This window comes from Lampris incognitus, chromosome 14 (genome assembly GCF_029633865.1).
Source record: "Lampris incognitus isolate fLamInc1 chromosome 14, fLamInc1.hap2, whole genome shotgun sequence".
NCBI classification, from domain to species: domain Eukaryota; kingdom Metazoa; phylum Chordata; class Actinopteri; order Lampriformes; family Lampridae; genus Lampris; species Lampris incognitus.
Genome location: NC_079224.1, coordinates 35,643,678 through 35,660,038, shown reverse-complemented (window position 1 = coordinate 35,660,038; position 16,361 = coordinate 35,643,678). Strand labels below are relative to the sequence as shown.

The 16,361-nt window shown below is 42.4% G+C and overlaps 1 protein-coding gene across 1 annotated transcript in view; it reads right to left on the bottom strand.

The window, feature by feature from the left end:
- acin1a (apoptotic chromatin condensation inducer 1a) overlaps positions 1–14,498 on the bottom strand; it is a 29,429-nt gene extending 14,931 nt beyond the window's left edge. Inside the window, exons 1-7 of the mRNA XM_056293257.1 lie at positions 14,346–14,498; positions 11,288–11,353; positions 10,983–11,094; positions 10,476–10,531; positions 7,425–10,370; positions 6,663–6,818; positions 5,137–5,240 (exon numbers count right to left, since the gene is read on the bottom strand). Of these exons, the coding sequence (XP_056149232.1) occupies positions 5,137–5,240; positions 6,663–6,818; positions 7,425–10,370; positions 10,476–10,531; positions 10,983–11,094; positions 11,288–11,353; positions 14,346–14,483 (3,578 nt within the window). The 5' untranslated portion in view covers positions 14,484–14,498. The remainder of the gene's footprint in view (positions 1–5,136; positions 5,241–6,662; positions 6,819–7,424; positions 10,371–10,475; positions 10,532–10,982; positions 11,095–11,287; positions 11,354–14,345) is intronic.
- Between the last annotated feature and the right edge of the window lie 1,863 nt (positions 14,499–16,361).

The window sequence follows — 16,361 nt, the reverse complement described above, 5'->3', positions numbered from 1 at the left end:
ACAAATACCAGCCAGGTGAGACTACAATACGTTGTTATTTCTCATTCTTGTTTATAGGATGTCACGTTTGCAGTTTCCTCTGGAGATCACCCCAAAACGTAAATAGGGGGCATAAACCTGCTTGATCGCAAATATAATAATATGCACATCAGGAGAACACTTACATCACCAAAAGCTGTGTTCATAAAGCATTATATATTTCGAAGCTATCTTTCCCAAGTCTGTCAATGAAAATATATGGTCTGAGTCTAACAAGTTCTTCATACCCAATAAAGTCAAAGAAATACACTTGAAGATACTACATATTAGCCGTGTAACACATTTTTATACAAGTTTAAAGCAGAAATCTCAGCAAAATGTTCATTCTGTAACACAGAATAAACTATTTTACATTTATTGTTTAATTGTTATTCCTCTAAGCTATGAACAGATATTGCATTACTAATTTTTGATACATTTAACAAACTACTTAGTATAAAAGAAGGTATGATCTTAGTCCTTGCTATACTGGCTCATCTCCAGTACATAATGCGCTCAAAATTCTGTTTGTTTGGTAAATTTCACATGCACAAATCCAAGCAGATGGGCTCCAAGCCCAACATTCACTTATTTTACACTGAGCTGATATTTTTCAAGTCCCTTACCAAAATAACATCTAAACACATCTCTCGTGTTGGAAAAAATATCAAGCACATTATATAAATGAACAGCTTAGTTTACATTTTTTTTCTGAAAGACTCCTAACATAGTGACTCTTATCATCTGATCATCAACCTCATAAGTTTATTTTGTGTCAACCTTTCCTTGTTTATTTTATTCCTTTTATTTTCTATTTTTTTGCATTGTATTATATTTAGACTATAAGTATTATTACTTTTTATGTTTTGACTCTCCCCTGTACTGAAACTCTGACACTGTATTGTTGCAATGTAAAAAAAATGTACATGATCAAAAAATCGAATGTGTTAAAAATGAGCGTAAAAAAAACAACGTTTGGAGTTTCCGTGTAACGTTACGGATTCTTTTTAACGGAATTTTTTTTCCTTCTTATGAATAAAAGGGAGAATGCGGTCGGACAGCGTGACTCCTCCTCCGTCTTCATCCATTCTGACGGAGCGACGCTCCAGGTCGGGGTGCGCGTTTACGCACAACCGACAGAATCCACAAAGACCACTTTGTCATTTATAAAAAGGCGTTAAAGGGATGAAACCATCAGCCAAAGCGCTGACTGCTGACTGCAAAAAAAAAAAAAAAATGCGTGTCGCCGTGCAGCCTCTCCCCTACCTTCACTCGCACCACATCGATCGCATTCTGTCAACTAAGCCGAACTCCCAGGAAGCGATAGATATAAACCTCGCCTGCTATCTCTTTACTTCTGCCTACGGGTGCAGGTCAGAATAATCCCAACATGATTTGCTAAAATGAAAATCATCTGTACTGCACAGCCATATTGCAGCGAGAACGCCGAGGTGTAAAAGGACCCGCATCTTCTCGGACACACCGGCTCCGAGGTGGCCTCAGAATTTGCCTGACTGGAAATCCAATACTTGCTGTTTTTTCCCCTCCCATACACGCCGTTTGAATCACGACTGGATTTATCGGACACGGAGCTGACGATCCCTGCCCAATTATTAATGAACTGAGTTATTCTGAGTCGATGTCTTCAACGTAACATAATTATCCTAAAACTAAATTGCATACTCCACCGCTCAAACAGAATAACTGGATTCATCTAGGACTCAGGAACACTGTCATTTCACCTCATGTACTTGCGCACATAAGTGAAATGCAATGCCGTTTCCCCCAGCCCACAGCAGTGCAACATACAGACAAAAACACATTTAAGAACTACAAGAACACACATATTCAATCTAACACATACATGCAAAATAATAAATAAATAAATAAATCGCTGTCCAAGGGAACAAACGCCAGCCAGTATGACTGTCGGAACCGCCGGTCTTCATGGGCTAGCAGCTAGCCTAGCCTGCCCCGATCACTGTCAGACCGCCCTCCTTTACTGCATGCATATACAATGAATTTTGGTCCTAATCATGCCAGTTCTCAAAGCATAAACATTTTTGATGCATACATCTAAATCTTGGCCAACACTGCAGTGAGAAGCATTTGGTATTAAACTAAATAATTAACTTATTCATGTGGCTCTTGGACTCAGGTTACAAAATACTGACATCTTTACCATAGCTGGAGACACCCTTCATGTAACGCTGTTCACATTTTTGACTGTTGGATAAACACTGGTGCGGCAAGCAAACATATTCCCACTCAAACAGGAGAAAGGACTGAAATGTGATGACAATGTGGCGATGCTTCTGTTGGACAGCTAATCTGCCAATTCTAAAATCAACATTACAGTAGAAAAGTGTTCCCATATAGTTTGGTGTACTTCATTTGTTTTGGTCTGTGGATGCCATTTTTACAAGGCTGTGAAATGTTTACTACTGAACTGACAGCACATACAGACTGTGCGATTTGGGCCGTCTCAGACAAAAGATGACTAAACGTGGCGATATCTTTGGTCGTGGCTCCAAAACGGTGGCCCTACGTCACACTGAGACAGGTTAAAAAACTGCCGTTATTACGGTCTTGCGACTGAAACCTGGGACAAAAGTCTGACAGTGTCAGAAATTTAGAATGACCATCTCACAATGTGACTGCTGCTACGACCTACGTCTACTAACCAACCAATAGAAATGCAACACGAAATGACGCACTGATCAACGCGACGCAGAATCTTTGCTGGCGCTAAACACAAACAGACTGTTAGCATCAGTGACCCAAATGCGATGGATTCAACAAAACGAGCTGACAAAACAAGCAAAATGAGCTGCGGCGACTATTCAAAGGACTCGACTCCTGCTTGGCGTCATGTTTCTCTACCGGTGGCGGGGATTGATTACGCGTGCTGATGCGGCACGCATGCGGATGATGTTTTTATGGTCTTGCGCCGTAGCCTGCGATTCAGTAGGTGTTATCATACAGTCTACATACATCAACCTTGATGTAGTACCCAAGTTTATTTGATCCATACTGCACAGTGTGGCTTGAAATAAACTTATAGGATTGCTAAAATCGCACAGACAGTAGGAGGCTTGCTATACATTGTTTGTAGTTATTGCTGCCAGTGGAAGAGACAGATCAGGGAAATCAAGAATTTCCACTTTAAGTACCTGGTACTCAATGCGCCACACACACCCCACTATAGAAGTTGCACGCACGCGCACACACACGCAATTTACTCATCGTCACTGGTTATATCACACATAAAGGCCAAATTGACAAATGTTATCCAAGTGTTATTTCACACTGAAAATCCATTCCATTCTGTATGTGTCAGGAATTGTTTGCATCCTTTGATTCTTTATGAGTGAGCCAACAAATTGTGTTTATCTTTCAACAGCAGGTTGTCACAAAGTATGACAGGCCACTTTATCATTTATTAAATTTAAGGTACTGGTCACCAAAAAATTCGACTATTATTTATTTTCTAAACACTAGTCGCTATTGTAAAGTTACTAGTTTCTAAAAATTAAGATACTAGTTCTATTAGAATAACCACTAGTTAGTAGTGGTGGGACGAGCCACGAATCTCACGGTTCGATACGTCTCGTGATTCAGGGCTCACGATTTCGATCAATACGATACAGTGGATGCCTTGGGAAGCAAGAGACCAAAAACCTCTATTTTACATTTCACGCTTTATATGTCATGTTCAGGTCTCTATTTTTCATTTATTTTAAGAATTAGGCCCAACATTTTGAATTTATCAAGGCCTGTATGCTGTTCATTATTGACAAGTAGCTTTTTAATGAGATCTAGTTTCAACTCCAAATGAAGATATCGACATATGTTTTTCCTTCACAAGAAGTAAAAACATATAAGCCTGTTCTAAGAAATCTCATGTATAAATTTATTTGCTGGCTCAATGACTCTGATAATGTAATCATCATGAGTTTAACAAATATAAGAATCAGTGCCACACACTACCAATCCCGGCAGTGGGACCACTGGTATAGCTGCCTCCTTGTAAGACACTGATTTGCGCCATTATGTTATTTTATTGTGTTTACTTTATATATTGTCTTGGGTTTATCTTTCACCAATGGTTATCTTTTATGGCTTTTTTTTCACCTTGTCATTGTCTGTTATGGACCCCGAGTCTGCAATAAAGTTTTGAGTCGAGTACTTGACATATGTTTTAACACTAGTGAATTAATATGACTTGTCACAAGATGTTGACGTCAAAATTTCAGATCTGACTAGTCAAAATGGAAAACTTGAAAGTGTAAAATTGAATATCAACTAGTCACTTTTGAAAAACTGCAACACTTTATTCAAAAGCAATCGTTAAGAGTGGGACATTCACTAGTAATTACTGGAATAGCAACTAGGATTTATACATGGTTACTAGTGACTTAGTGTAATATAGTGCAATATATAATTACTAGAATACTAAAAATTTACTTTTTGAACTAATATGTATTTTTTAGCAACTAGTACCTTTACAATAGTGATAAGTGATAGTCAGAATAGCGACTAGTGTTTAAAAAAATAAGTAACAGTGTCTAATGTTTAGTGACTAGTGCCGAATGATTAAAAAGTAAACTGCTTACCATACACAAAGTCTGTACAAAATGCTCAGAACAAATACTGACAAGCACATGCAGTGTTAGGAATAAGTATTGAGACCATAGCAGTGTTTATCTGGTTTTTTCATGACACATGATGAGAAGCTATAACCATATTTGATTCCTTCCTATATTCCATTTTATTCACACTTAGTCATCCTTCCGTTTTCTTCATTTTTGCATTTTCCATAAAGAGTATTTTTTAATTTACCACAATTTAGCTTTACTCATCTTTCTATGTCACAGGATGGGCCATTCCTCAGGTGTAATTAGAGTACACCTAGTAGTCCATTCTTTTTTCCTATAATTACAAAGCTTCCCGACAACCTAGGTAGGCTTCTTACATGTTGTCAACAGAGAGCTTTCAGCAACGGTAACGTCAGCTTCAAATGTGAGGATGTATGCATATGCATTTGTTTCAGCCCAATTTTATCAGTTCTGTTTAAGGTTCATGACAGCAGGAGTAAAAAAAAAAAAAAAAACAGACCTTGGTTTCTCTTTCTGCTCCTTTGGTTTCTTCTCCTGACCTTCCTCACTGTCCATTCTCTTCATTTTCTTCTCTTCTGCAGCAGGTGCATCAACAAATGGCTTCTGCTGGTTCAGAGGTCAGAAGTGGTATTAATTCAGGAAGAATGTATTCCAAATTCCAAAGCAGCTCAAGTAATACCAGTGGACATATAGCAGGTGCCTATGCCATACCCAACATTAGAATGTACACTACCGTTCAAAAGTTTGGGATCACCCAAACAATTTCGTGTTTTCCATGAAAAGTCACACTTATTCACCACCATATGTTGTGAAATGAATAGAAAATAGAGTCAAGACATTGACAAGGTTAGAAATAATGATTTGTATTTGAAATAAGATTTTTTTTACATCAAACTTTGCTTTCGTCAAAGAATCCTCCATTTGCAGCAATTACAGCATTGCAGACCTTTGGCATTCTAGCTGTTAATTTGTTGAGGTAATCTGGAGAAATTGCACCCCACGCTTCCAGAAGCAGCTCCCATAAGTTGGATTGGTTGGATGGGCACTTCTTTGAGCAGATTGAGTTTCTGGAGCATCACATTTGTGGGGTCAATTAAACGCTCAAAATGGCCAGAAAAAGAGAACTTTCATCTGAAACTCGACAGTCTATTCTTGTTCTTAGAAATGAAGGCTATTCCATGCGAGAAATTGCTAAGAAATTGAAGATTTCCTACACCGGTGTGTACTACTCCCTTCAGAGGACAGCACAAACAGGCTCTAACAGGTACTATTTAATGAAGATGCCAGTTGGGGACCTGTGAGGCGTCTGTTTCTCAAACTAGAGACTCTAATGTACTTATCTTCTTGCTCAGTTGTGCAACGCGGCCTCCCACTTCTTTTTCTACTCTGGTTAGAGCCTGTTTGTGCTGTCCTCTGAAGGGAGTAGTACACACCGGTGTAGGAAATCTTCAATTTCTTAGCAATTTCTCGCATGGAATAGCCTTCATTTCTAAGAACAAGAATAGACTGTCGAGTTTCAGATGAAAGTTCTCTTTTTCTGGCCATTTTGAGCATTTAATTGACCCCACAAATGTGATGCTCCAGAAACTCAATCTGCTCAAAGAAGTGCCCATCCAACCAATCCAACTTGTGGGAGCTGCTTCTGGAAGCGTGGGGTGCAATTTCTCCAGATTACCTCAACAAATTAACAGCTAGAATGCCAAAGGTCTGCAATGCTGTAATTGCTGCAAATGGAGGATTCTTTGACGAAAGCAAAGTTTGATGTAAAAAAAATCTTATTTCAAATACAAATCATTATTTCTAACCTTGTCAATGTCTTGACTCTATTTTCTATTCATTTCACAACATATGGTGGTGAATAAGTGTGACTTTTCATGGAAAACACAAAATTGTTTGGGTGATCCCAAACTTTTGAACGGTAGTGTAGGTCTTAATTTTAAGCACATCCCTCATTCCAGAAAACAAGTACTGTTCAAATTTTTGCTTTTCAGTGCAAGGTGTTGTGTTAGCTTGAAGTCAGCTGACCTTGCTCAGGCCAGCTCCATCATCAGTTGGGTCCTTCTCCTCTGAAGACACCCCTCTTTTGCGTAGGGAGGTTTGTGGGGTGTCCACTGACTTCTTAACTTGGACCTCCACTGCCACTTTGTTCTGAGCTGGGGGATCTCTCTTCAGTTTCCCTTCCTGAGAGACGGAGAGTATGAAAGCATAGGGCTGTAGTTTTGGCATTAAAAACACAACACCCAAATTTAAGGTGATGGTAAATTGGACAGGACAAAGACCCAAGAGTGTGAATTTACAAATGTATCCCTTTTCATTCTCAACTTTAACTGCAGTGAAATTAATTTTTATTTCTGACTTTATATATTTTGCATGCTGATGCAGAAGTATGATCAGGGTTAACACAAGCGTAAGAAATAGATGAAAGTCGGGAATGGGATTCTTAATTAGAAATAAATTATGAGATGCCCATCATAAAAACTAAATAAGACCTGAATAAAAATGACAACGACTTCATTGCAAGATTAAAAAATTATCACTTTAATTTAACCGTCACCCAGTCTTACAAAGTATATAATCACCAGTTTGTAAAATAAAACTCCTGGTCAGTTAATCAGGTGGTCTGAGACCTGACCAAAAGAGGAAGAGACAGCAAAAAAGGACCACTCCTAAATCCCTATATATATATATATATATATATATATATATATTCAAGTTTATTTGGTGTTAACAGCTTTCTTTCTAGATATCTTACAGTGAGATGAAAAATGTTATCTGAAGAACACTCACCCTTTTATCGCTGCTGGTGGAGCGGGTTTTGCCCTGGGAAGATGAGGATGTGGCCGAGGACCGAGATGAAGAGGACCCCGAGTCTGAATCAGAAGAAGAGGAACCACTTGAGGAAGACCTTTGTCTCGCTCGTGTCTCTTCCTTTCGTCCATCTCTTCCCCTCTGCAGTGCTGCCCCCTTCAGGCTGGAGGGTGCCTTCCCTTCATCCACCTCCTTCACTTTCTTGGCTGACTCCTGAGTGCCCCGTTGCTTGCTCTCTGATGGATCTGCTTGGGTTTTGTCGTCCGATGCTACACTTCTGGCCTTTTCTTCTTGGGGACTCTTCATGGTGACAATGACGGGGTTCTCCCTCTCTGGCCTGCCCACCACCCACGCATGTACTTCCTCCCCTACATGCGCCTGTTGAGCTTTCTGGTCTTGCGCCCTGATTTTATCATAAGAGGTACAGGGTGAGGCTTGTGGCTGTGGGCTGTCAGTGAAGGTACGTGGCCGCTTAATGACCATGGAGGAGGAAGAGGAGGAAGGTGGGGGCTGGACTGGGGACTCCCTTAGCAAGCGGAACTTCTTGAATGAGGACTGGGGTGACAGAGCAGTGGCGTGTGTTGGTGACATGGGTCCACCAGACTCAGCGGTCTGGCCGTCTTTCAGAGCTGCCCCACCCTCCTGTTCTCCCGCCGCCTTTATACCTGACCCTGTGGAGAGGGGAGGAGGGGTGAGCAGGGGGGTGAGACCAACCTCGCGGCCACGCTTGGAAGGAGGGAGGCGACTCTCCCTCTCTCTTTCAGACACCTTAGCGCTCTCTTTCTCTTCCTGTTCTTTTTGCATGGCTTTCTCCTGCTCTAAAGCTCTCTCCTTCTCCAATCTTTCACGCTCGAGAGCTTTTCTCTTCTCCTCCTCCTCCCTCTCTCGCTCCAAGGCTCTTTCCCTTTCAAGTCTCTCCTCCTCTTGAGCTCTCTCCCTCTCCAGTCTCTCCTGCTCTAAAGCCTTTTCTCTCCTCTCCTTCTCTAGTGCTGCTTCTCTCTCGGCTCTTTCTCTTTCCTCCCTCGCTCGCTGCAAAACCTTTTCCCTCTCTATCCTCTCTTGCTCCAAGGCTCGCGCTCTCTCCAACCTCTCTTTCTCCTCCCTTTCTCTCTCCAACCTCTCTCGCTCCGCAGCCTGCTCTTGCTCTATCCTCTCTTGTTCCAAAGCTCGCTCCTTCTCCAGCCTCTCCTTCTCCTCCCTCTCTTGGGCCAAAGCCTTTTCCCGTTCCAGCCGTTCTCGCTCCAGAGCTTTCTCTCGCTCTATGCTCTCCCTCTCCTTCCTCTCTTGTTCCAGAGCTCTCTCTCTCTCAATCCTCTCCTCCCTCTCTCGCTCCAGGACTCTCTCTCTTTCAATCCTCTCCCTCTCCTCTCTCTCTTGTTCCAAAGCTCGCTCTCTTTCAATCCTCTCCCTCTCCTCCCTCTCTCGCTCCATAGCTCTCTCTCTCTCAATCCTCTCCCTCTCCTCCCTCTCTCGCTCCATAGCTCTCTCTCTCTCAATCCTCTCCTCCCTCTCTCGCTCCAGGGCTCTCTCTCTTTCAATTCTCTCCCTCTCCTCCCTCTCTTGCTCCAGGGCTCTCTCCCTCTCTTGCTCCAGGGCTCTCTCCCTCTCCATCCTCTCTCGCTCTAGAGCTCTCTCCCTCTCTTCCTGTTCCAAAGCCTTGGCCCTCTCTAGCTCCATGGCCTGCTCTCTCTCCCTCTCCAGAGCTCTCTGTCGCTCTAGCTCCTTCTGCTTCTCTAACTCCAGTGCCTTTTCCCTGGCTAGAGCTTGCTCTTTCTCCTCCCGCTCCTTTGCCAAAATTCGTTCCCTCTCCTCCCTTTCTCGTTCTAAAGCAAGTTCCCTCTCTTGCTGCTGCAAGGCCTTCTCCCTCTCCTCTCTTTCTAATGCTTTCTCTCGTTCTATTCTCTCTAGCTCCAAAGCTTTCTCTCTCTCTTCTCTCTCCCGAGCAAGAGCCCTTTCCCTCTCTTCCGCCATTGCTTGCTCTTGCTCAAGTATTCTCTGTCTCTCCTGCTCCAGGGCTCTAAGTTTTTCTTGCTCAAGGGCTTTTTCTCTTTCTAGCTCCCTCTCTCTGTCCCTCTCTTCTGTCGCAGTGGCCCTCAGCACACTCACAGGTATTTGACCGAGGGGCCCATGGCCACTTATGACACCCTGGTTGGTGCCTGGAATTATGGGAAGTGGCATGTTGGCTGCGGTGTTGGCTGTATGGGTGATGGCAGATACCATGCCCTCTGGAGGCCCTCTCCCAGGTAACTGTGTTGCTGCGACAGAACTGTTATCCTGCCTCTCTCTGTTCCCATCACGACAGTGCCACTCAGCTCCAGAGAAGGCCCCTTCTGACTCCATCTTGCGTGCCAGCAGGGACAGCGGTCCAGGCTTGCGCTCGGTTTGTCCACTCCTCTGTGGTTCTGGGCTGCTACTGCGGCTGCCACTGCTGGATGAACCAGAGCTAGAGGTACTGGACGCACGCTGCCTTGCAGGGAGCCCATCTGGACTAGGGGGGCTTTGTTTGGGGGTGTCAGGCAGGGGGAAAGATAACTCTGGGGGTGGGGAGGGAGGTGGTGTGGGCTGACGAAGTTGTGGAGACAAGAGGGAGGGGATGTGCTGTGGAGGGTGGTGGGATGCTCCTGATCTCTCTCTAGCCACCAGCCCTCTGGCTGACTCTGCCACGGCCCTCCGACCAGCACTGCTTTCCAAATCCTCATCATCATCTTCTCCATCCTCGCTATCCTCATCATCACTATCAGCCAGGACTTGGCTAGATGAGGGAACCCTCTCTGGCCGCAGTTCACCACCAGCAGGAGCAGTTGTGTCTGACATTTTTGCCTCTTGGTTTCTGTTACCCTCTCCCTCATTAGCCGGTCCAGCTAGTCCATCTCCATCAGAGGAGCCGAGCGGCCTGTGTTGGTCAGCCAACTCTGGTGCAACATCCTAATGAGGATGGAAAGGGAGCTGAATATGATTTTGTTTCAGAACTGACATACAGATAAAAATAAAACTGACTTCACAACAAAAGTAAATGAACAAATATCTGACCTGAGCTGGAGCAGCATACAAAGAGCTGTTGTTGACCTCTGTGTGGTCATCTTGATCTGTACATATAAAACACACACACACACACACAAGATAAATGGTGTTTATATGCAGCAGTTAAATTTAGCAGCTTTAGAAGATTAGAGGATACTTTGTCACTGTACATACATTACATACATACAATGAAATTCATTCTCTGCATTTACACACACGTACACTAGGAGCTGTGGGCAGCCATAGTGCAGTGCCCGGGGACCAACTCCAGTTCTGTCATTGCCTTGGTCAGGGGCACAGGCATGAGTATTAAGCTTAACATCCATGTCTTTTATGGTGGGAGGAAACCAGAGCACCCGGTGGAAACTCATGCAGACACAGGGAGAACATGCAAACTCCACACAAAAAGGACCTGGGACTGGGGTTCGAACCCAGGACCTTCTTGCTGTGAGGCAACAATGCTATCCACTTGGCCACCGTGCTGCTAATTACAAGGGGATTCCAACTAAAGCTTACCCTCAGTTTCAACTGCCTCTCGTGCCTCTCTTTCCAGACGCTGTCTCAGGAGCTCCTGCTGTTTGGCCAGATACTGCTTGATAAAGCTGTTCTGGCTCATTTCCTCACCAATCTGAATACAGAGAAAAACCGCTGAAAACATACCACAAGTCTTTCAAAAGCACCTTAGCAAACAAATGTCATCTCAAATACCATAATATTGTTCTTATACAATTTTTTTCTACTGAAAAGCCAGAGATCATTCTATGTGAATGGGCTTCAGTGTTTGAAATGTGTGCTGTAACAAGCATATTTGTGTTACTAACCTGAGAGTTGGGCTGCAGTCCAATGTGAGGGGTGGAGGTTCTCTGAAGGTTCTCCAGCATGAGAGCCTGTTATTGACAAAAGAAACCAAACTTAATTTGCTCTGTGCAAACACATCGCATATACGCATCCAGAATTATTAAACCGAACATCAAAACCAAACATGGCCAGTAATTTCCTAAAGTTTGAAATGGTCAACAAATCCTCAAACCAATGCAAGTGATAGGTGGTACTTGTAATATGAACCTTTAAGTACTTTAATTATTGGTACATTTAAAAATAAATGCTTAGGTCACCTACAATGTGATTTTATTGTACCTAATGCTTTCTCCAAATATTCAGTAACAATAAAAAAATGTTTCGAAATTTCATCCACCCTTCAGTATTGGTTCATATGAGCATTTGACTATTTAATATTTCCAGCTTTTACATCTCTGGTAACATAATGTGCCATGCATCTCTGACTTTGTAAATGAATGACTGCCTAATATTAGTGAAAATGTCAGATGTATGGGGCTGTCACAGTTTCCAATACTGACAACCGAATGGCAGTTAGTAAAAGCTGTTCTGTGGAAATATCAAGATGGTCGACATCGCCAATGAACTTCTTCGCTATGAATTTAATTTACCGCCTCAAAACAATATGCCCAGATCAGCATGCTAACTGCAACAGAGAAACGCCGAATTTCCTCCTCCCAATATCCAACTCTATCATTGGCTGCAGTCTTTGAAAATAGTAACGTCCTCTGAAAAGGACTGATTATTCAATAGTGTTATTAAAAAGATTTTTCCCATCCTTGTAGAAAAATAAATTAAAAAAAAAAAGTATGCCTCCAAAGCAAATGTGTTGAATCTAAAATACATACACCTAGGACCATGTTGATTCTGGCCAATATTTCTACGTCAGTGCATCCCGCCAAACAATTTCCATGAGTACTGCATGACAACAACGCAACAACAACTTGCATTTGAAACTAGCAGCAAAACACTTTTAGGTGACACTATTTGAAGGGATGCGCTTCAGATTGACATGATACCGTTATGACCATGACATGACACCTGTCATGAACATGGAGTCTATGAAAGTTTATGACTGTCGTCATTCAGTGTTATTCGGTCAATTATGTCATTTTTAATGCAAATTTGACATTGTTTGAGATGTCTGTTTTTGAGCTACAGATGCACGAAATATATCAAATCAAGCGGTTTGGTCCCACTTGGACAACAAAGACATCTCAAACAATATCAACTTTGTATTAAAAGTGACATAATTGACCGAATGACACTTAATGACAACAGTCAAGTCAAGTCAATTTTATTTGTATAGCCCAATATCACAAATTACAAATTTGCCTCAGTGGGCTTAACAGTCATTAACATTCATAAAGATTCCTTCATGTTCATGACAGGTGTCATGTCATGGTTATGACAGTGTCATGTCAGTCTTAGGTACACTCCTTCAAATAAAGTGTGACCCACTTTGGTTGATCTTGATCACAACTGGCACCTCGGGCACAAATTATACAATAGGGCATCAAATTGTTGACATCAGTAGTTTACAGCTTTTGAAGACTGTATGAATTCTGCCCACATTTTAACTAAAAGGTACATAGACTTTATATGGTTTCATCAACAGTATAAACATGTATGGTCCTCATACAACTTGATTTGATATTTCATTTGCAGTTTAAAAATGTGAAACCAAAGTCTTTGTACATTAAGTCGTAATAAAAGGGCAATATGACAAAATGAACTTGTTAGCTTTGCAAATACTTTTTGTCACAAAATAGTAATCAACAAGTGGTTTTCTGAACACCGCAATTCATTCCAACATTATTTTTACTGAAAGATTACCTTAGTTTGGTGAAAGTGTAACATCACAACGAAATGTTAAACCACGTTAACGTTGTAAGAGCTTTAGAAGTCTAAAAAAAAGTTAACATGACTGCCTGCCTGGCGTAGTTGGGCGGACAAATGGCCAAACAGCTTTCTAATTATGAGCAAAGCAACAGATGCCAATACATCGGCGGTACAGACGAGACAAGATGTAATATAAACAAATCCGTTAAACGAAACTAAACGGACATTTATTTTTCTTCCATATTTCTCTCCTTTTATCATTATCCGTGCACTTCTTCCACTATGGGTAAAGCAAATCGCAGTGCATCTTAACGCACGACCAGTGCTAAATAAACAGGGTTCAGTAACTGGTTGCGTTACATATACTTAGGCAACAGTGCATGTGTCATGGCTAAATAATCCCCTATAGCTTTCTAGCACATTAACCTGTATCAGCCAATTCAAATAAGTCGCATTCGGCAGTAGCTGAAATAGTTTTCTTGCAAATGGTTTAACTAGTTAGTAACATCTTGCAAAACGTGGACTTGAATACCTCAACAATGCACTTTCCAAAACGAACGGTTACGAAGAGCCTTACATAAAGCATACTACATGGGATTCTCCATGTGTACAAAAACACACAACACTACGCGGCATGGCGAAAAGATGCAAACATTCTAACAAGTAGAAAGCACTTTGAAATAAATAAATAACCATTAAATAAAAAAGGCGTCGCCTTTATTAAAACGTAGCATGTAAAGTGAGTTCCGATGAGCTGCTTAAAGCATAAACAACACACTTGAGGCGAACACACACACTCACACATACATACATACATACATACATACATAGCAGCCGGTTGGCCAGTCACCGGGGCCGCCGCTCAACTCGGAGCCCAACTCGGTGTGTTAGCCTGGCTAGCGAGGTAGCTAGTCAACATTTCCCAAATACTTTTCTCATTAGCGCCTAAATTAAATGCATTACTCCACTCCCCCATATTGACGAGGAAAATACAGTTAAAATATAACTCAAGTGCTGAGCGAGCAAAATGCATTTTCTCTCCAACAGGTTAATGTCAGCCTTGAGAGCTAGCTACGCTGCCGGACTGAGCGGGGCAGTTTGTCGGCCTTCAAGACGAGCGTCTGGCCGTCTCTCCGTTAGCGTTACCTCACACGAGTATCGGCGGCCGAAAAACAAACAAAACAGTCATTCCTGACTCACCCCTTTGAGTCTTTTGATGAGGGCATTTTTCTGTCCGCTCTTCGGAAGCCCTCTCTCCTCAAGTGCGGCTTTAAGGTCCGCCACCCGAAGAGAGTGGAGCGGTCTCCCATCCAGCGTAACGTCTTCGAGGTCCGCCATTTTCCCTTCCTTTCGTTCGTTCGCTCCCAGCGAGCGCGACCGAGCAACGCCTTCTTCTTCTTCCTCCGCCCACATTTCGACGGCAGCAGCTTTACTGCATATTACCGCCACCTACTGCTCCGGAGTCTGCGGTAGGTCGGAGTACCGTGGAAGCTAACTGTATAAAACTGAACAATACGTTGGAATGGCATGGGTAACATATGATCCCAGGTCACCTGTGTGGAGTTTGCATGTTCTCTCTGTGTTTGTGTGACTTCTCTCAAACAAACATGATAAACTGGAGGTTGGGTGAACTGGAGACTCTAAATTGCTCATAGGAGTGAACGGTGTGTGCGTGTGTGTGTGTGTGTGTGTGTGTGTGTGTGTGTGTGTGTGTGTGTGTGTGTGTGTGTGTGTGTGTGTGTGTGTGTGTGTGTACGCCCTGTGATGGACTGCCGACCTGTCCAAAGTATCTCCCTGCCCTCATCCCCCCGCGTGCATGCTGGAATAGGCTCCATCCCCCCACGACCCTGAATTGGATTAAGTGGCAATAGATAATGGATGGATGGATTTTATCTGGGATCGTGACAATTGATGGATGGATGTAGATAGCTGTACTTTCCTGTACTTGTTCAGTTCGTCTAGAGTTTCGCATTGTATTGCTGTAAAGCCCCCTGGGGCAAATATGTAATTTGTAATATTGGGCTAAGCAAATAATAATAATAATAATAGTAATAATAATAACAACTGGAGGGACTACATGTCCAACCTGGCCTGGGAACGCATTTGGATCCCCCAGGAGGAGCTGGAGGGCGTGGGGAGAGGGACGTCTTGAGTGCCCTACTTAGCTTGCTGCCACCGCGACCCGACCCCGGGGAAGCGGCTGATGATGAGATGAGACGACATGATATAGCACTTTTATAAAACAATGTTATAAAGTGTTTTACAAAGAAATAAAACCAGACAAGGCAAAAATAAGAGTAAGACCAAATAATTAAGAGTAAAAATAAAAATAAAACAGTATAAATAAATAAAACAAATATCAGACATCTGTAAAAGCTCATAAAAAATAAAAGTATAAAACGAGATTTAAAAGAAGCTAGAGACTTGGTTGGTCTTAGTTCGACGGGAAGATAGTTCCATAGTGTGGGGGCAAAAGCAGCAAAAGCCCGATCACCCAAATAAAATGGACTTGACTTCATGGCCATGAAACTAAGAGCGTTCTCACGCTATCTTATCTCCTCTTTGTTTGAGTTTAGACCAATTTCTCCAATTTCAGCACATTTTCCCAATTAACTCATTGCAGGGAGATCCCTCCTCTGTTGCTCTCCATGAGGTTTCTTCCCATTTTTCTCCCTGTTAAGGCTTTTTTTGTTTCTTTTTAAGGGAGTTGTTCCTTATCCAAAGCGAGGGTCTAAGGACAGGATGTTCTGTTGCTGTAAAGCCCCCTGAGGCAAATTTGTAATTTGTGATATTGGGCTATACAAATAAAATGGACTTGCCTTGACTTGCATTTACATATTTAAATCAGTGCAGCCTACTCTGTTTGACTTGCTCCATCTCAAAATGCTTTCAACTCCGATCGTTCGTTTTCTGGACCCTATTCACTTGATGAATGGTTCCCTGAACTACATCAGTAACCCTGTTAAACAAATGTCACTGCCAAAGACTTCTCATTAGTGAATCTAAAAAATTATTTCAACCATTTAAATTCACAGTGAACAAAATGCAAGACTGACACAAATTGATAGCATTCACACATTCTTAGTATAATATCAAATCACCCTTTAAGAGCAGTTTTAGTTAAGCGATACTGCGTACTGTCTGCGCAGCACTGATGTACAAAACAACACCGCAGGAACTTCCGGTATTTGTTCTTATAATCGCTCCTCGCGTTTC